The sequence below is a fragment of the Esox lucius genome, chromosome 17, assembly GCF_011004845.1.
Source record: "Esox lucius isolate fEsoLuc1 chromosome 17, fEsoLuc1.pri, whole genome shotgun sequence".
Lineage (NCBI taxonomy): Eukaryota > Metazoa > Chordata > Actinopteri > Esociformes > Esocidae > Esox > Esox lucius.
The window spans coordinates 33,422,089-33,443,133 of record NC_047585.1 but is presented as its reverse complement, the minus strand read 5'-3'; the positions used below and the strand labels follow the sequence as shown (position 1 = coordinate 33,443,133).

At 38.1% G+C, this 21,045-nt stretch overlaps 1 protein-coding gene across 1 annotated transcript; it reads left to right on the top strand.

Moving 5' to 3' along the window:
• Positions 1-6,753: 6,753 nt before the first annotated feature.
• On the top strand, positions 6,754-20,152 carry LOC105016873 (myosin heavy chain, fast skeletal muscle). Its single transcript, XM_029113956.2, has 39 exons — positions 6,754-6,957; positions 7,069-7,212; positions 7,295-7,451; positions 7,603-7,630; positions 8,141-8,258; positions 8,599-8,691; positions 8,784-8,847; positions 8,953-9,051; positions 9,147-9,250; positions 9,582-9,720; positions 9,853-9,971; positions 10,054-10,203; positions 10,368-10,538; positions 10,735-11,044; positions 11,190-11,257; positions 11,416-11,503; positions 11,616-11,733; positions 11,851-11,974; positions 12,067-12,203; positions 12,500-12,755; positions 12,997-13,239; positions 13,326-13,502; positions 14,227-14,372; positions 14,469-14,559; positions 14,645-15,034; positions 15,123-15,249; positions 15,348-15,466; positions 15,562-15,758; positions 15,913-16,096; positions 16,195-16,360; positions 16,523-16,647; positions 16,919-17,227; positions 17,313-17,516; positions 17,612-17,737; positions 18,785-18,955; positions 19,076-19,180; positions 19,269-19,364; positions 19,636-19,770; positions 20,132-20,152. The coding sequence occupies exons 1-39, from the start codon at positions 6,754-6,756 to the stop codon at positions 20,150-20,152; spliced, it is 5,823 nt and encodes a 1,940-aa protein (XP_028969789.2).
• Positions 20,153-21,045: the final 893 nt, after the last annotated feature.

Here is a 21,045-nt window from a genome sequence, read left to right as displayed (position 1 = left end):
ATTGCTGTAAGGAGTATCAGTCCAGGGAACGAAATGTTGCTAGTTTGAATCCAATAAGGGGAAACAAATCAGTTCAGTTTTCATTCATTTTGCAATGCAATGCCATACCCTGTGGACGGGGCTTGACTGGAGGCAATTTCATCCTACAACAGGACAATGACCAAAAGCACAGCTCCAAAATATCTAATAACTATTTAGGGAAGAAGCAGTCAGCTGGTATTCTGTCTATAATGGAGTGTCCAGCACAGTCACTGGATCACAACACTATTGAGCTGTTGTGGGAGCAGCTTGACCATGTGATAAGAATTGCCCATCAAGCCAATCCAATTTTTGGGAGGATTCTTTGAAGAAAGCAAAGTTGGAAAGACAATTATTATTTCAATTAAAATTAATTATTTCTAACCTTCTAATCAATGGCTTTATTCCCTGTTCCTTTTGCCCGATTTCCTATTCCAACTAATTTCATCTATGTTTTCATGGAAGACAAGGACATTACTAAGCGTCTCCAAACTTTTGAACAGTATTGTAAATTCCTATCATTTACTTACCACAAACCAGTATCGCAAAAGGTTCCTATAAAACCTAAGCTGATGATTATCTTATGCTCATATCATCTTCATACAAAATATAAAAATGTACAACATTAAAATGTTTTGTTGAAAATGTTTGCATGGAAAAATGTCAGCCAAATTCTGAATGACAGTATCAGCGCCAGCGAGGAGCAGAAACATCACTAAAGAGCGCAAGGCACTTTTATATCAAAGGTTGATGCAAAATATGGCTTGATACACTTGGTGACAAATAGCTAGGCTGTGACAACATTGCTGAGCAGGCAGCTATATTTGTATTCTATCCTTATAAGAACACAAGGGAGGGTAAGAGATCAAGTATCACATTTTTATTGAGTTTATCACCTATTTCATAACATGTGAACTCCTTAGGAATGTTACTCTTAATGTCCTCTCTATCTTCGCCTGTTCATATCATCTTTCCACAATGAAAGATTGAAAGCTATTTAACCATATAATTGTATCCCCTCCTTACTCATATAAAGAACAAACACTTCAGGAAGGTCATGTCTTTTAGCTCAAATAAATACCCCTCTTTTAATGATAATGTACCACTAGGAAAGGTTGATTTCACATTGTAGTATTTTAAAGATGAAGAACAGAGGGCCCAGCCTTTGTAGTGGTGGAATGACTTATAGATGCATATGTTGTATCAGCTGAATGGTAGGAATTTCCAGACTTTATGTTACCCTGACCTCCATACAGTCTTTCATTCAGTGCGGCACACTGCTTATGACTACAACACTGATCTACATCATTCTTGTCACATTAACTGGAGTATGGGCTTCTCTCCAAGATGTCCATTCTAGAACGTTCTAATTAGTTAATTGGGAATATTATCACTACAGGGAGCAAATTCATGGAACTTCAACATTGATTGGGGCGGTCTTGAGATATTTTTACACTTGCCTTCATAAACATTCCGTAGAAACATGAAAATGCAACTTAAAACTAAACACTGGATTCTACAAATGTTATGATGGGTCTGAATTTCCAAACGTACATGAAGTTGACATCGATGACACATTTGTTGGCGTCACTTGTATTTTGCTTACCCTAACAAGGCAATCTATTTAAGCTGATCACACCACTCCTGAGCCATCCTCTATGGCCTCCTTCTGAAAAGGTTAAAAGGTAATCAAGGACAGGAGCTGGGGAGAGCGGATCCCAAAGTTCATTTCTTATTAAGTAATTACTGAAATGAATTACATTTGCATATTTAAAACATGCCCATGATTTTCACTTTCAACAAAATAAAATCTGATTCAAAGGATGCATCAGAATCATAAACTCTTCCACAGTAGGATAAACGTGAGTATTCTAAAGTCATCTGCCAGGCAGACAAGGACACTGCTAATTGATATATATATATTAAATCAATTACCGATGGAATGGATGGTAAAAGGAGAGAGGAATTTGGAAACAAAGATGCCTGTGCTGCATCGCTACTCTTAGATGCCAGTTGATTTGCAGTCCCACCCACCACCCCAGCCTTCACCTGTTCGGTTCTTTGTTTCCTTCCTGTAGAGGGATTGGCACTGCATACCTTCCTCACTGCCTGTGATTATTATCTTAACACGATTTAAGCTCTGATGATGAGCTACCTTTACAGAGCAATGACTAACCCCAAGATCAATGTGTTGATCAGTTTATCGTTATATTTCTGAACAAACAGTGAAACAATGTGTGACATGTTAATGAAAATGATGTGCTACACTGCATTGTTTTATATATTTATATATGTATATATATTTATAATTAGTAAATACTGTAAGTGAATTTTGCCGTTTGAGTATTGCCTTTTCAAGAAGATAAGCCTGTTTCCAGTGTCATGAGTTATCATCATTCTCACAAGTCCACAGATGGACAACTGTTAGTCCCAACCTTTGTCACATGAATGACATGCAAGGATTCTGGAACAGTATGATGGTGACATTTGAGAGCTTCTCCACAGCTAAACTGGGATCCCCTGTGGTGCCAAGTTGCATTAGGGGAGATTAGTGTCAACACAAGACAAAAATAATGGTTGAACTCCAATAAGGGACAGTTCGCAATTTAATGGGGGGGGGGTAACTCAAGGTCCAACTCGAGGCGTAATTTAAAAAACTCCCCCTCCCAAAATGTTTTGTTTTTTTCATTTGACCCTCCCATTGTACTGTAAAAAGGCACACCATTCCCTCTCATATTGCTTTTATTAATGTAACAGCCCTGGGCTTATAAATATGGATTTTGACATTACCACTACAGTGTAATTTTGTGGCACAGTATACAAAAGGATTTGGGCTAGAAGGCTGATGGTTCCTCGACCACAATTGACAACTCATTCTCCTGCACGTCTTATTGAAATATTATCATAGCCAACTGGAGACAATTATCAGCTCGGGGGACATCAGATTTTGAAATGTTAATGCTATATTTATTTTATTTATTAGCATTAGATATATTCAGTTCAGACTGAATGATAGTAGTTGCTTAAAAAAAAAAGGTTTGATTACACTAATATTTTTGGTACTACAAACATATTTGTGTGAATGCCATGGCAAAGTGCCATTTTTTATTATAACCTTAAAATTAATTTGAATGCTTGAGTGGTTTGACTGGTATTACGATTCTCATCTGCACGCCTGAACTGTTAAAGCTACCAACATCAAAACAATGCTAAAAGGGCAGCCTGAGTCCACTGGGTGGCGCTGTGGTTTAAAGGGGAATTATGGAACATTTCTGCAATGTGATATTGATAAATGTCCACAAAATAATTCAATGATTGTGTTTCACAACATTTACACCCAGAATTTGTTTGCGGTGCATGCAAAAGTTAATCCTAAACTACAGGATTTCTACTCGTCAAGACAAGGCTATTCTGCTGCCAAAGGGAAAGCGACAAACTCCCTTTCTTCCATTGGTGCCACCAAGACACCTCAACATCTTCCCTCAAATGAGTAACACCCGAATGGGTCATTTGAAATCCCTCTGCCATTTTCTGGATGCTAAAATTCTTCACAGTTCACTTAAAAATGCTGGTAAATACTATTTTTCATTAGATTAGTCTAGAGACACCATTCAAACGTTTAAACAGATATTTTAATTCTAGTTATACCTTTTGAATGATAACCTTTTTAAATACATAAATTCCAAGTAGGCTTGAATGGTAAGTTGGTATTTTGGATTTGCCACTGTGCTATGACCATTGAAGCTGCAACCACCAAACCAACGATATGATGTATTCTGACTCAACCACACTGAAGAAGAATGCATTCAACGTCCAGAAACCACAAGATTGCAGGCCCCTGACCTACCACAAGGTGTCACCAGTGCGCGAAGAGGCAACACTTGTCTAACTTCATCCTACTCACCCTAGACTGTCCTGACCGGCTTTGCTCCACCACAGGCAAAAAGCCCGGGACCAGTATTTAAACTCCTGTCCGAAATGGCGCAGCTGTTCTGCAAGTCAAAGATTTTACAGCTACGCCAATCTGGAGTCCCTTGATACTATACCTATTACCTACCTATTACTGCTATTTACTCTCATTCAGTCAGTTGGGGCATGCTTGCGTCTTCAAAAAGATGTGTCACTCATAAAAAAGTTGCGTCACTTTTCTTCATCAAAAAGATGTGCACTGTCTTGTTTCAAATGACAAAAAATGAATTGGTTCAATCAAATAGTTACTATAAAATGATGCTGTTTTACTGCTGAATGGCAGAGGCCCTGTCTTGATCCTGAAAGCCTAGCCAGTAGCTGACTGAGCTAGCTAGATTTTTCTACCCAGAGACAGGCAAAGAAAAATCCTGATTGGATATTTTATCTCTACAATATTAACCTCTCTCTTCCCACAAAAGGAACCTGAACAGACTATATCAAAATGTGTAAAGATTAAGTAAATGCAAACACACCAATATACAACCATCCCAATGCAAAGCAAATAGGTACTTGGATTAAAGTCTCCCCCCATTTAGGACTAGCTTCCCCCAGCTCAGTCAATCTCTAACTCTCCCTAACTGATATCCTTCCAGAACAACATTCACAACATAAACAAACTGTTCATCACAAGTGACCTATTCTATAAATACTCTATTAAATGCAACCTACAGATTGCCATTCGTATATTCAACAACATGTTCTATTAGAGACCCGAGGTCATAGTTTTTAAAAAGGTGTCAGTAATGTCAGTAATTTCATAGCTGACATCCTGTAATTAAATTTATTAGGTGATAATGTTGGTGTTCAGTAATGCTCGCATTAACTTGACTAAATTACATTTCAAATCATTATTTAGTTCTCTGAATTTATGAGATTAATATTTATATAACATGAGTTTAACATAAGTGGCATGCTTAGTACTTATGTGTGTCAATGAAACTGACACAAGATCAGTGTTAAAAATACATACCCAAATGGTCTATACCAACACCACCAAATAGAGCTAGTCATTGCTGAGTAGACATTTTTCTCTCTATATAAGAAGCATTGCAGAACTCCTCCAAGAGCTGACAGGGAACAAGTCAAGGTGAGTTCTCATATTGTCATTCTCATACAGCCTTGGAAGAGCCAACTGCTCAGTCAATGATGTTAAGTACTTAATATTCAAAGATGTCTATGGATTCCAAAAGGCATTTGAAACTGACTTGATCTGATCAAAGGACTTTATTGTTTATTAACATATTTTAAATATCATGACAATATGAATGTCAAACTTCAAAGATGTCCTGTTTTGTTTTCCTCGTAGCATTCTCAGATCACCTCAGTACTGTAGTAACTACTTTTCTCTTGGGGAAGGAAAGGAGGTAGAGTAAATCATTTTTGATTACTGATCTGTCATGGGTGTTTATTTGCATGGATAATAATAATATAGTGCAACTGAACTAACAACATGTCTGTCTGCATGTACTATTTGGCCAAGATATGACAGAGTAATTAGCAGTTAGTTTTTAGCCAATTCGTAACATGCGTAACATATCATAACATAGTGAGTTTGGCGTGCTAAAATCCTACAGTTCATCTTTAACTATTGCTGCTGATGTGGTTGTAAATGCATTTCTGCTGTGACTCTGGTCAGACATCTGACCTAGTGAGACTGCTGGCTGTTGCGTGTTGCCTGTTCGTTTGTGAACATGTTTCAACAGGGGTATGTAAACCAGTTCACAGTTCTCATTTCAACCATGTGAATGTTTTCTCAATCTGCTGAAAGTACATTGATCTAACCTGTATAAAAAACAACCTGGTTGTACTGCTCTCTAGCCTGATTTCCTTAACATTTTGATTCTGTCAAACAACTGAAGAACTCCACTCTTAACTCTCCAGTAATTTTGGAATAAGGAAGATAGCTAATGATATGGGAACATATGCGATATGCTAACATATGCGATTAAGCATGTTTGTTGAACTAATGGTGAGCATGTTCTTAATGACTAAGTACCGTTACAGACTAACAAGTTAGCTAGCATCTAGCTTAGTGGGTTTAGGTATCACTAATGTGAACCTTTTGCAAACTAATGTTGTGTTTAGTTTTTTTGCCTATCCAAGACAAAAGTACAGATATTTTTCACCATTTTAAATTTTTAGCATACATTTTGGCATTTTATTTGTATACTTGAAACCACAGTAGAAATATATTTGCAGAAAATATAGTAAGTGTCCCTGCAGATTTTCTGAAAAACCCTAAAACCCTCTCTATTTTAAGAGTGCATAAAATAACTCAACGCCAGGATGTTCCACCTTAAAATGTATACACTAAATATAACTAGCTTTGAATATGAGCACCTGCTAAATTACTAAAATATAAAAATGCATATGTTTTCATATAATCATTATATATGACACTATTGACATATATGGTATTATTCCCACATCTCAGAAATTCTAATCCCATCCGACTCAAGTCTACACACTTGGTTCCCCTTTGACCTCTGTTTTCCAACTATACATTGATCTTTTACATGATTTTTTACATACCGTATTATCCACTGCTTTTACAAAAAAGATTAATACCAAATTTAAATGTATTATTGTTTAATGATTTCTCAACAGCACTTTTAAGATTCATTGTAGACTAATATTGTAATTTTTCAGAAATCAGACAAAAGAATAAATTAATGATATTTTGAAATATGTGATGACGCAATATAGACAGTACTACATATGCTGAATTGTTATAAATTTTCTCCCATTCTATAGTAGGGTACCATCATGAGCACTGACGCAGAGATGGAGGTTTTCGGCCCGGCGGCCATTTTCCTCCGGAAGCCAGAAAAGGAGAGGATTGCGGCCCAGGCTGCTCCCTTTGATGCCAAAACAGCTTACTTTGTGGCTGAGCCCAAAGAGATGTACCTCAAAGGGGTTCTCCAGAGTAAAGAGGGTGGTAAAGCCACTGTCAAAACTCTGTGTGGGAAAGTAAGTGATTAGAATTATCTTTCTTCAATTTTACTCTGTTAGTCCTTACAAGGTGAGATATTCTGGATGTTGTGTTGGGATGTTACATCCCTTGTGTTTCTTTATTCACAGACTATCACTGTAAAAGAGGATGAAATCTACCCCATGAACCCTCCAAAGTATGATAAGATTGAGGACATGGCCATGATGACCCACCTCAACGAGCCCACTGTGCTGTATAACCTTAAAGAGCGCTATGCAGCATGGATGATCTATGTGAGTTTAAAGTAACCAATTATCCCACTGTAGATAAAGGAATGAACGTAGAGCATTTTAACATGATACTCCTCTGTTACAGACCTACTCTGGGCTGTTCTGTGTCACAGTGAACCCATACAAATGGCTTCCAGTGTACGACACCGTGGTTGTCAATGCTTACAGAGGCAAAAAGAGGATTGAGGCCCCACCCCACATCTTCTCCATCTCTGATAATGCCTATCAGTTCATGCTCACTGGTACATTACCATCTGTGTTATTACTATGACTTACTTTACAGAATATATATATATATATATATATATATAAATATATATATATATAAATATATATATATATATATATATATATATTGTACATTTTAAACTGATTTGTCCGTATCACTTTCAGATCGTGAGAACCAGTCAGTTCTGATCACGTAAGTAAAAATTATGGTAAACACCAGTATCACAATATATTTTCAATGTCAAAAAATTTAAATACAAGGCAAATTGTTAGTTCTTGAAAAACAGAATGTAAAATAGTGCTCTATAACTTGGAAAAGAAATACACTTGATTGTAGCAAAAAAAAAAATCCCCCCAACCTTAGGGCAGTTCTCAGTTATTATTATTATTAAATGATGGATTGTTGTGTAGCATAAAACCAATCAAACAATGAATTTACTAGAGATTGTTTTGAATCATCTAAGAACCCTTTCATCCAAAAAGAGCGTATTGTTTTTACGCTTTTCATGAAAAAATAAATAAACCTTTGTCTCCAAAACAGGGTTCTGCAGATATAAACAGTGTTTGGTTGAACTTTTTCACTTACATAAAAAATATCCTTTTTGGGGCCCTTTTTCTAAACAAGTAATGCAATGTATTATGTTCTGAGATTTTATTGAAAACAAGATAACCAATTAGAAGCGATTGCCTGTTTTCACTCCAGTGGAGAATCCGGTGCAGGAAAGACTGTCAACACCAAACGGGTCATCCAGTACTTCGCAACCATCGCAGTGTCTGGTGGCAAAAAGGAACAAGCACCTGCTTCGGCTGGCAAAATGAAGGTAAGAAATGTTATTGTAGCATTACAGTTTAAATAATTATCACATAATAAGTATATGTCCTTAATTTCCCTTCCTATCTTAAAAAATACAAACTATTTGAGATTACTCTAAAATGTGCCTTTAATTTTGATGTGCATAAAACAATTTTCAACAAAGAGGAAAAACAGTAAGCTCTCCATCCCAGGGGTTTGTAGCTCTAAATGGAAAACAGCCACCATAATATTTTGCCTGACAATAATATATTCACTTGGACCCAGAAAATAATTAATGATGTTGCTTCTACAAACACATGTATGCGTTAGCAGTTTTTTCTAACAAACACATCTGATGATATCTCTAGGGGTCACTAGAGGATCAAATCATTGCAGCAAACCCTTTACTGGAGGCTTATGGTAATGCCAAGACTGTGAGAAATGACAACTCTTCTCGCTTTGTAAGTGTAAAAACTAAACATTAGTATTTATACAATTTCTTTTTAACGTTTTTTGGAGGTAATATACTGATAATTGTCTAATTTACTTTTAGGGTAAGTTCATTAGAATCCATTTTGGAACAACTGGAAAGTTGGCCTCTGCTGATATTGAAACATGTAAGTGCCTCCCGATTAGTCTACACAGTATTTTCATCCACGTTTTGATTGATACGTAATATGATATGTAAAACACTCCTGCTCATAGAATCTTTTTTTCTACAGATCTGCTGGAGAAGTCCAGAGTGACATTTCAACTGTCGGCCGAGAGAAGCTACCACATTTTCTATCAGCTAATGACTGGACACAAGCCAGAACTGCTGGGTAAAAGACAAATACAGACACCCTTAAATAAAATGGATAGAGACAAAAGGGCTGCAAAAATACTTGACACATTTTTTTTCCACTTCATATTCCAGAGGCCCTTCTGATCACCACCAATCCTTATGACTACCCCATGCTCAGTCAGGGTGAAATCACTGTGAAGAGTATCGATGATGTCGAGGAGTTTATTGCCACTGATGTAAGTAAAAAACGTTTACAACAAACGTAAGACCATTAACATTGCATGATCTAGGCCTGGCAGACTAAAAAGATACTTCAGAAAACATAGAGCTTTGCTATCTAACATGGTCAAGAACATTGTATAGTGACAGTAGGTTATTAAAAGGTTTGAGGGTGATGAAGGTAATAGGTCTAACTACATAATAATACATTAACTGACATTGTAATCAGTGAGAATCCATTTAGAGAAAAAAGTCTGCTGTATAAGTGTATAATGCAGATTACCTAATGCATTAATAAAAACATTATTAAAACAAAACATTAATCAAACAATTCTTCCATTTTCATAGACGGCCATTGACATTTTAGGTTTCTCTGGCGATGAGAAGATGAGTATCTACAAGCTCACTGGTGCTGTGATGCATCATGGGTCAATGAAGTTCAAGCAGAAGCAGCGCGAGGAGCAGGCAGAGCCTGATGGCACTGAGGGTAACTCCAACTTGGACATAAAATTCTATATGAAGAACTGAATAATATTTACAGACTACGTCTTTCTTACTCTGGTCTAGGACACAACATGTGAAGTAAATTAAACACATACTAAATTTCTTTTGATTTCAGTGGCAGATAAAATCGCTTACCTCATGGGCCTGAACTCTGCTGACTTGCTCAAAGCTCTGTGCTACCCCAGAGTGAAGGTCGGGAATGAGATGGTGACCAAAGGACAGACCGTGCCACAGGTAGTACTTTCTTAAGCAGCGCATTTAATTGGATACAAAACATGAATGCTGGTCCATCATTTTGAACACATTTGTCTTATAGGTTAACAATTCTGTGATGGCTCTCTGCAAATCGGTCTATGAGAAAATGTTCTTGTGGATGGTGGTCCGTATCAATGAGATGTTGGACACAAAGCAGCCGAGACAATTCTTCATTGGAGTGCTGGATATTGCTGGATTTGAGATCTTTGACGTAAGTGTTTGCTCAATTCAGCACATCGCTGTTCACCCCATCCTACTAATTAGAATAAATACATTATATGGGAGTTCAATATCTTTTGATAAGAACTACGGTATGGACTAGCAGCGTTGATGTTTGGTGAGTTGATTGAAATGTTTTCTCTATTTCAATATTAGTTTAACAGCTTGGAGCAGCTGTGTATTAACTTCACCAATGAAAAACTGCAACAGTTTTTCAACCACCACATGTTTGTACTGGAGCAAGAAGAGTACAAGAAAGAGGGTATTGTATGGGAGTTCATAGACTTTGGTATGGACTTGGCTGCCTGCATTGAGCTTATTGAAAAGGTAGGTGAGAAAGGTCATTCAAATGAAATCCAAATGTATATGTACTTTTTCAGAGTGACTTAGAGGAGCAATTAGTGTACAGTACCTGGCTCAAAGGCACAGTTACATATATTTCTATTCATCAAAGCTCTATATTTTAAACATAATGTTATTTTCATTTCTGAACAGTAACCTATAAACCATTTATCTTTTTCAGCCACTGGGCATCTTCTCCATCCTTGAAGAGGAGTGCATGTTCCCCAAGGCTTCAGACACAACCTTCAAGAGCAAGCTTTATGATCAGCATCTTGGTAAAGCCAAAGCCTTTGAGAAACCTAAACCGGCAAAAGGCAAAGCTGAGGCCCATTTCTCCCTGGTGCACTATGCCGGCACTGTGGACTACAACATCACAGGCTGGCTGGACAAAAACAAGGACCCCCTGAACGACTCTGTTGTGCAGCTCTACCAGAAGTCCTCAGTCAAACTGTTGGCTCTGCTGTATGCAGGAGCAGCAGCTGGACAAGAAGGTGGATACATCCCATCATGTCTATAACTGCTGTTATAGAATTGTAGCCTAGTAATGAAATGCCAAACAACCAGCTGATTGATAGGGCGTTCTATAAACAGAGTTTGCCACTAATATGGCTGCCTTTCTTTTAAACCCACAAACAGAGGCAAGTGGCAAGAAGGGGGGCAAGAAGAAGGGTGGTTCCTTTCAGACTGTGTCTGCTATGTTCAGGGTGAGTGGGAATACTGTGCCTCAGTTTGTAGTTACCAGCATGCATATGTGCTGTTAGTGCAGTGCATGACCCATACATCTTAAATGAAACTTTGTGCCGTTGTATTGTGTTCACAATCTACAATGGTAATGTTAAAATACAATCTTCAAACCTCACAGGAGAATTTGGGCAAACTGATGACCAATCTCAGGAGCACCCATCCTCACTTTGTGCGCTGTCTGATTCCCAATGAATCAAAGACACCAGGTCTGGGTTATTTTTGAAATACCGGAATGCTTTTGAAAAACAGTTATTCTTTACTGTATTAACTGTTTAAACTACATAAGGTTGTTAAACCTCTTATTTTCTTGTACAATAGGTCTAATGGAGAACTTCCTGGTCATCCACCAGTTGAGGTGTAATGGTGTATTGGAAGGTATCAGAATCTGCAGGAAGGGCTTCCCTAGCAGAATCCTCTACGGTGACTTCAAGCAGAGGTAATCATAGAGTATAATATTTTTTAAACAGCATTTGCAATGTTCATTGCCCTTGGCAGGTGATTACATTCAACCCTATATGATACTATTTCTATTAATACATTGTTTTTGTTCTAGATACAAAGTATTGAATGCAAGTGTCATCCCTGAGGGACAGTTCATGGACAACAAGAAGGCTTCAGAGAAGCTCTTGGGCTCGATTGATGTGGACCACAGTCAGTATATGTTTGGACACACCAAGGTAAGTAAATGCTTGCTTCTCATGCAAAAAAAAAAGTAATAGGTACAGCTGCTATGCAAGTATGTGCAATAATTCCACTTATTTCATTTAAGGTGTTCTTCAAAGCTGGTCTGTTGGGTCTGCTGGAGGAGATGCGAGATGAAAAACTGGCTTCTCTGGTTACCATGACTCAGGCTCTTTGCAGAGGTTTCCTCATGAGGAGGGAATATATGAAAATGATAGAGAGGAGGTACATTACCTGACATTATAGTAAAAATCTAATAACACATGCACCAACTAGTTGATAAAAAAGATTTTATCAAAACTTCAGAATAACACATTAATTACTGAAATGTTCTTCAGATTTTGGAGTTTGTAGAGACAACAGAGTACACAGGTGAAACACATTAGGGGGAGGCATGAACAGGGATGTGAATCACAGTCTAAAGGGATATTATTTTGAAATAAAATTGTGGTACAGCCACCAGATCAGTCAGAAAAAGGGCCAATAATCGAATCGTCATGTTACTTGTCTTTGCAACACAGAGAGTCTATTTTTGCCATCCAATACAACATTCGCTCATTCATGAACGTCAAAACCTGGCCATGGATGAAATTGTACTTCAAGATAAAGCCTCTTCTGAAGAGTGCTGAAACAGAGAAGGAGATGGCACAAATGAAGGAGAACTTTGAGAAAATGAAGGAGGATCTGGAAAAAGCATTAGCCAAGAAGAAAGAGCTTGAAGAAAAGATGGTTACTCTACTGCAGGAAAAGAATGACCTGGCTTTACAAGTAGCATCTGTAAGTAGGAAAATTTAGCTTTTTTCCATATAAAAAATAATCACATTGATACCCCTTATAGGAATCTTGTGAAAGTCAGCTAAAGTGGTGCTCTGAACCAAAATGGGCGTTACTGTTTCTACTGTTTGTACTATATAATTTACTTTAGATGAATGCTTTTTGCTGTTTGTCTGATTAGTGATTAAGATCCCGGAATGCATCTTTAAGCTGGATAAAATATAGACATTTTATTTACATTTAGGAAGGTGAGAGCCTGAATGATGCTGAGGAAAGGTGTGAAGGGCTAATAAAGAGCAAGATCCAGCTTGAAGCCAAACTCAAAGAGACAGCAGAAAGACTGGAGGATGAGGAGGAGATCAGTGCTGAGCTGACTGCCAAGAAGAGGAAACTGGAGGACGAGTGCTCTGAGCTGAAGAAAGATATTGATGACTTGGAGCTCACCTTGGCCAAAGTGGAAAAGGAGAAACATGCCACAGAAAACAAGGTTTCTTTAGGTTTTTTATAAAATGATTTCAACCCATAATGCGCCATAATGTCACTTTGATTAAAATAACAATTTATTATATTTAGGTTAAAAACCTGACAGAGGAGATGTCTTCCCAAGATGAAACCATTGCCAAGTTGACCAAGGAGAAGAAAGCCCTCCAAGAGGCCCATCAGCAGACTCTTGATGATCTCCAGGCAGAGGAAGATAAAGTTAACACATTGACCAAAGCCAAAACCAAGCTGGAACAGCAAGTTGATGATGTTAGTAATGTAGTATCTTCTGTCTTAGAATTAATGAGCTCAGGACCTTAGAGATCCGAATAGAATCCCTTTTGTTTCTAGTGAATTGTTCATATTTGCAAATTTTGTTAGTTAGTTTAGAGGTTGGGAGATTTATTGGTGAGATGTAGCAATGGGTTCCTGGAGAGGAGGTGGTGGTAGTGGTGTGACTTTAAGATATATATTTCTTTGACCACCTAATGGAGTAAATATGCATCCAGGTTATCTGTTCTGTTGTAGCCTAATGTCATCACATCTTAAGCTTGAAGCTAATAGAGTTTCATGAAATTTAAATATTTGCCTTTTTGTTACTGTAGATTTTAAGCCACATTTATGTAAATAATATCACATTAGAATATACTGTACAGTATCATCTATCTTTGTAGAAAGGTAGATGCAAATTTTTTTATTTAAGTGATCAAATCTGATGAATGGAAATTAAATGCACTCTAATGGGTGGTCTACAATAACTTATCTTACTTATCTTTTGGCCACTTTTCCAATAACCCACTCTTGATAAGCTGTCATACCTTTATACTGGGGTTCCTCAATTACTCTTTCCAAGGGGGTTCTTTGAGGAACTTTGTTGAACTGGAAAGATTCTGCTGTTGTGGAAACTTCACAAGGTTCTTCCAGACAACTTTACTTTTGGACTGTATCTTTTCTACACAAAACAAATTAACCACCATTTTTGCTTGCATTATAGTTGGAAGGTTCCTTGGAGCAAGAGAAGAAGCTCCGCATGGATCTTGAAAGAGCCAAAAGGAAGCTTGAAGGAGATCTGAAACTGGCCCAAGAATCAATAATGGATCTGGAAAATGACAAGCAGCAGTCAGAAGAAAAGCTGAAAAAGTATGATTAATTCTGATTATTTACTAGTAGGAAATTACAATGTTTATAAAAGCGACGTAAACTCTGTATATTCAAATGAAATCGTTCCAACAACAGGAAGGAATTTGAGACAAGTCAGTTCCTCAGTAAGATTGAGGATGAGCAGTCACTTGGGGCCCAACTTCAGAAGAAAATCAAAGAACTCCAGGTAATTCTTTTTATTGATATGTGTAAATAGAAGTATACATTAACAAAATACTGCTTAACTTATCATTTATTACCATGTATTTCAGGCACAAATTGAGGAGCTAGAGGAAGAGATTGAGGCTGAACGTGCTGCTCGGGCCAAGGTGGAGAAGCAGAGGTCTGATCTCTCCAGGGAACTTGAGGAGATCAGTGAGAGGCTTGAGGAAGCTGGAGGAGCTACAGCTGCTCAAATTGAGATGAGCAAAAAGCGTGAGGCTGAGTTCCAGAAGCTGCGTCGTGATCTTGAAGAGTCCACCCTGCAGCATGAGGCCACGGCTGCTGCTCTCCGTAAGAAGCAGGCCGACACTGTAGCTGAACTGGGAGAACAGATTGACAACCTCCAGCGTGTCAAGCAGAAGCTTGAGAAGGAAAAGAGTGAATACAAAATGGAAATTGATGACCTCTCCAGCAACATGGAAGCTATTGCCAAGACAAAGGTAAAAACAAAGTGCTGTGTTCATTTGTTTTTAAAGAGCACACTGCACAAACTATAAACACTCAAGGATGCCATTTTCATTTAAACAGGGCAACCTTGAAAAGATGTGCAGAACATTAGAAGATCAACTGAGTGAACTCAAAACTAAAAATGATGAGCATGTGCGTCAGCTGAATGACGTCAGCACCCAAAAAGCAAGACTTCAAACTGAAAACGGTGTGTGAATCTTCATTCATTCAGTGACCTATTATATGCATCACTGTAGGTTTTAATATACAAATGACAAACAATTAAAGATAAATTTTTTCACTAAGGTGAACTTGGGCGCCTGCTGGAAGAGAAAGAAGCTCTTGTTTCCCAGTTGACTAGGGGAAAGCAAGCTTTCACACAGCAAGTTGAGGAACTGAAGAGGCTCATTGAGGAGGAGGTTAAGGTAAAGACATAGAGAATAATCTATAAAATATTTAATCAACAAATGAATCTGTAATTCAGAACTGTTCATGAAATAACATACAATTTGCATTAAAGGCCAAGAATGCCTTGGCCCATTCTGTTCAATCAGCCCGCCATGACTGCGACCTGCTTCGGGAGCAGTTTGAAGAGGAGCAGGAGGCCAAGGCTGAGTTGCAGCGTGGAATGTCCAAGGCTAATGGGGAGGTGGCTCAATGGAGGACCAAATATGAGACTGATGCCATTCAGCGCACTGAGGAGCTAGAGGAGGCTAAGTAATTCACACACACGCACACACATACATACACATATAAATATATATATATATATATATACGCGCATGTTATTTCTCTAATCATTAAACAAAAAATGACAGCATTATTAGGTAAATAAAAGCTTAATCACCATTAAACCTGTATCTATTCTCAGGAAGAAGCTTGCCCAGCGTCTGCAAGAGGCAGAAGAATGCATTGAAGCAACAAACTCCAAGTGTGCTTCTCTGGAGAAGACCAAGCAGAGACTGCTGGGTGAAGTGGAGGACCTCATGATTGATGTTGAAAGAGCTAATGCTTTGGCTGCCAGTCTTGACAAGAAGCAAAGGAACTTTGACAAGGTGAATTGACTGACATGATAAAACACTTAAATGCTTATAGTAAAACCTTTACATCCTTCTATTCAGGAATTTACTCATTCACTTTATGACAACTCCAGGTTCTGGCAGAATGGAAGCAGAAGTATGAGGAGAGCCAGGCTGAGCTTGAAGGGTCTCTGAAAGAGGCTCGCTCTCTCAGCACTGAACTATTCAAGATGAAGAACTCCTATGAGGAATGTTTGGACCACCTGGAGACATTGAAGAGGGAGAACAAGAACCTGCAACGTATATTAAATTCATTCAGCAATAAATGTTTGGTAAACCATCATATTAAAACAACTTAGGAACATATTTCATTAAACAAAAACAGACACATCTTGGCACTCTTGCTTTGGTTTCGAAACATTCACATTGTGCCTTCATTGGCCTTTGAATCTCTTCCAACAGAGGAGATTTCTGATTTGACTGAACAGATTGGTGAAACTGGAAAGACTGTTCATGAGCTTGAAAAGGGAAAGAAATCAGCAGAGACTGAGAAGACAGAAATCCAGTCAGCCCTGGAGGAAGCAGAGGTAACTGTCCTGTAAAAGGCATGAACTGATGGAACACATCAAAGACAGTTGGTCAAGAACACTTAGCTATGGAAAAATAAAGTTACAGACTGCAGAATGCCCCAATATTTTAATAGGTGTATCTAGAGGTCATACAGAGGTGATTCCATACAAATAATATAAATATTGTTAATGTTGATGACATTCCTTGTTTGTCATTATCACCTTGATTAATAGGTATTGTGGTATTTCAGCTCTGAATAAAAAAAATAAACTTTTTTTTTTTTTGCAGGCCACACTAGAGCATGAGGAGTCAAAGATTATCCGTGTTCAACTAGAGCTAACCCAGGTCAAAAGTGAAATTGACAGGAAACTTAAAGAGAAAGATGAGGAGATAGAGCAGATCAAAAGGAACAGCCAGAGGGTGATTGACTCCATGCAGAGCAGTTTGGACTCTGAGATTAGGAGCAGGAATGATGCCCTGAGAATCAAGAAGAAGATGGAGGGAGACCTCAATGAGATGGAGATTCAGCTGAGCCATGCAAACCGCCAGGCTGCTGAAAGCCAGAAACAGCTGAGGAATGTCCAGGGACAACTAAAGGTACACTTTAGTTAATGGCATGCCAAAGACAGTGTTATTTGCTCCATTGAGCTGTAATCAGAATACATTTTTCTCTAAATCTCAGGATGCCCAACTGCACCTTGATGAGGCCCTCAGAGGACAGGAAGACATGAAGGAGCAGATAGCCATGGTGGAGCGCAGGAACAACCTGATGACGTCTGAGATTGAAGAGCTAAGGGCTGCCCTGGAACAAACAGAAAGAAGCCGCAAAGTTGCAGAGCAGGAGCTGGTTGATGCCAGTGAGCGTGCTGGACTTTTACACTCCCAGGTAAATGATACCACAAAATGCTCAAGCCTTAAGAATGCCCAACTAAAATGTGTTTCCCACGTATATACATAAGCACATTATCATGACTTGTTTAGAATACCAGCTTGATCAACTCTAAGAAGAAGCTGGAGGGGGATCTTGCTCAGATCCAAGGTGAAGTGGAAGATGCCGTCCAGGAAGCAAGAAATGCAGAGGAGAAGGCCAAGAAGGCTATTACTGATGTGAGTCCACATGCATTACATCTAGGCAATAATTGGATGAAATGGTAAAAATAGAAAAGGAACTAATTAGTCAAAACTCCACGGATCTTGAAACTATTTCCCTACATTAGCTAACATCCAAACCAACAACAGGTAAAACAAGGTTGCTACACTACATTCAATGCGTTAAATTAGAAATAAATGACTGTAGATGGCTAGTTAATATATATACAGTAATGAAAGTAATGACTCCAATCACTCCATGGCTGGTTCCACTACGTTATGTGAACTATGCTATGTAAATCGAAATCGAGAAGAATGTGTTCATTGTCGGTGCAGTCCATCCATCGCAGTATAACCATTAACATTTTGACTTTAGGCTTACTATTATGTAGCTTGTGAAGCCTGTAGCCAGCAAAGTTTTAGTCTAGCTATACAGTACCTGTAATAAAAACACCAATCACTCCATGGCTGGTTTGTTTCTTTAGAAAACAATGACAGTTGAATAGTCAACCACTACGCTATGTAAATCGAAAGCAATATGTTCCTTTTCGGTGCAGATCATCTATCGCAATATAACCATAAACAGTTTTCTTTTAAGCTTATCATAACGTAGCTACTGAAGCTTGTAGCCAGCAACGTTTTAGACCATCTGGAACAAATCCTAATGCCTAATTTGTTGTGTCTGGAGCAAGGATCGAACACCGATCCTCTACATGGAAATCCACATCGCTTACCACTACGCTATTTAACAATGGGTAATCAGTCAGTCACTTACTCAGTCAGAGACCTTCACTCTTCTAGGCTGGCTCCACATACACGGTCCGGCAAAAGATTTTTACAATATCATGGCAGAACGGCAGAATTATCATTCCATTTGGAACCATGCCTCACAGCATTTCGAATAGCAACAAAATAATGTTGACACATATGTATTCAGTAAGGTCAAGACACTGTGCACAATTGTCTGGTTTAGAAGATGAATGCAGCCTATGGATTGTTAAAGTACTTGTTGGAGGTACATGGTGGAAGCTTAAGAACAATATTTTTAACTTTGCAATAATCCAGGCTGCCATGATGGCAGAGGAGCTGAAGAAGGAACAGGACACCTGTTCTCACCTGGAGAGGATGAAGAAGAACCTGGAGGTCACAGTCAAGGACCTGCAGCATCGTCTGGATGAGGCTGAGAATCTGGCCATGAAGGGTGGAAAGAAACAACTCCAGAAACTGGAGGCTAGGGTAAACTAGACTCTGCATCACTTTTTTATGTTATTGAAAGTCAAATCCAAAATTGCAAAGGTGATACATTAGATGACTATCTCACCTGAGAAAAAGAAACACATAAGTCTAACATTTCAGGTTCGCGAGCTGGAGGCTGAAGTTGAGGCAGAACAGAGACGTGGAGCTGAGGCTATCAAAGGTGTCCGCAAATATGAGAGAAGAGTCAAGGAGCTCACCTACCAGGTTCGGATTTTCTCATAGTAAGCATGAAATCAGTTTATAAAGCCATAAGTAATATAATGCCTGCTGTACATCATTTTACAACCCGTAGACCGAGGAGGACAAGAAGAATGTGAACAGGCTCCAGGATCTGGTGGAGAAGCTGCAGATGAAAGTGAAAGCTTATAAGAGACAGGCTGAGGAAGCTGTGAGTAAATTCCATCTGTACTGACATTGTGTATTTACTGTTTGTAGTGTTAAAGATTGCATGGAGTTTGGTATTTGTACATTAGCTAAGTAATATATATTAAATGTGGCACATGTATATTTGGTTTATGGCTTTGTTTGCAAGTAGTTTCAAAAATGTATGTTGAAAATATAAATGACTTCTGTTTGTTGTTAGGATTGAATGATTCAAAAGCGAATTCTCTTTTTTATTTTGTTTATTTGAATGGCAAATACATTGATTTGACATGTAGGAGGAGCAGTCCAACACTCACCTGTCCAGGTACAGGAAGGTGCAGCATGAGCTGGAGGAAGCTCAGGAGCGTGCTGACATCGCTGAGTCCCAGGTCAACAAGCTGAGAGCCAAGAGCCGTGAAATTGGCAGCAAGGTATACAATATTCCAATATTTATTTGACCTATTTTCCTTTTATCAGCGATTTCCAACATGGGGTACTAGTGCAAAGTACATTTTGTATTAGTACCTTGTTTATTGTTGCGTTCGCAAGTAATACATTTTAATAATTAGTTTAATTAACTTCTAAAATGGACTAAATTGCCAATGTATACATGTTGAAATGCTCTCCTCTGTGGAACATTATGGTGCTCATGAAATGCCTTTGACTGTTTCCAAAAATTGAATAGTTCGAGAACCACTTTAGAGGTGGACTTAACTGAAACCCCAGTAAGATTTGCATCAAAATACTCACAAATAAAAAAAAATACTCACTCCATTCATTTTTTTTTTTTAGGGTAAGGAAGCTGAAGAATGAAGCACAGCCCTGAAAGAGACATTAATGAGGAATCATAAAATATGACTTCCCAATAAAATGTTCTCATAATACATTGTAGAATAGTTCAATAAAGTGAGCAGGCAAAACCTGCAAACCTTCTTGTTTTTGTGATTATTTAAATTACAATATATTGCTGTATTAAGTTATAATACAGTCAATTTTCTTTTTCTATCCAACAGATTGAATATTTTTGTATAAAATGGTCAACAATGTTTCTTTACATTTAAATATACAGAGAAATCAGCTGAGACCAAGGTTGCACATGGCAGAGCCTTGGATTACAACAATAAAAACACAAAGAAAATGGAAATAAGGCATACATTAAGAAAAACAATCACAACTGACAATACTATATTGAATGCCTTATAGGCACTGAAATATTTCACCTAAGATCACTCTGAATCAGACCTGGGAAAACTACGGCCCGCGGGCCACATCCGGCCCTTTGTACGTCCCTGTTTGGCCCGCGTGAGGCCAATCATAAATTATAGGGATGCACCGATATTGTTTGTTGTATTGCTGTATTTCTATAAAATTGTTAAGTTGTTTTTCATTGTTTGTGGAGATTAACAAGTTAAAAAAATATATTGCACTGGTTCAATAATTGCTTTTGTTTTCTTATTTGACCTTTACACCACAATTTCACATCGCCGAATATACATATTTACAGAATTGTTTTATTCTTCCGATTATCAGTACCAGCTATTCAAAATATATAATTTAGTGCATTTTACAATGGGAGAAAGTTGAGCAGAATTAAGTTCAAGTTATCGTTGGTGTGGCCCTCTGACACAATTCAGGTTTCTCATGTGGCCCCTTGTAAAAATTAATTGCCCACCCCTGCTCTGAATGGTATTCCTGTGTGGGGCAAT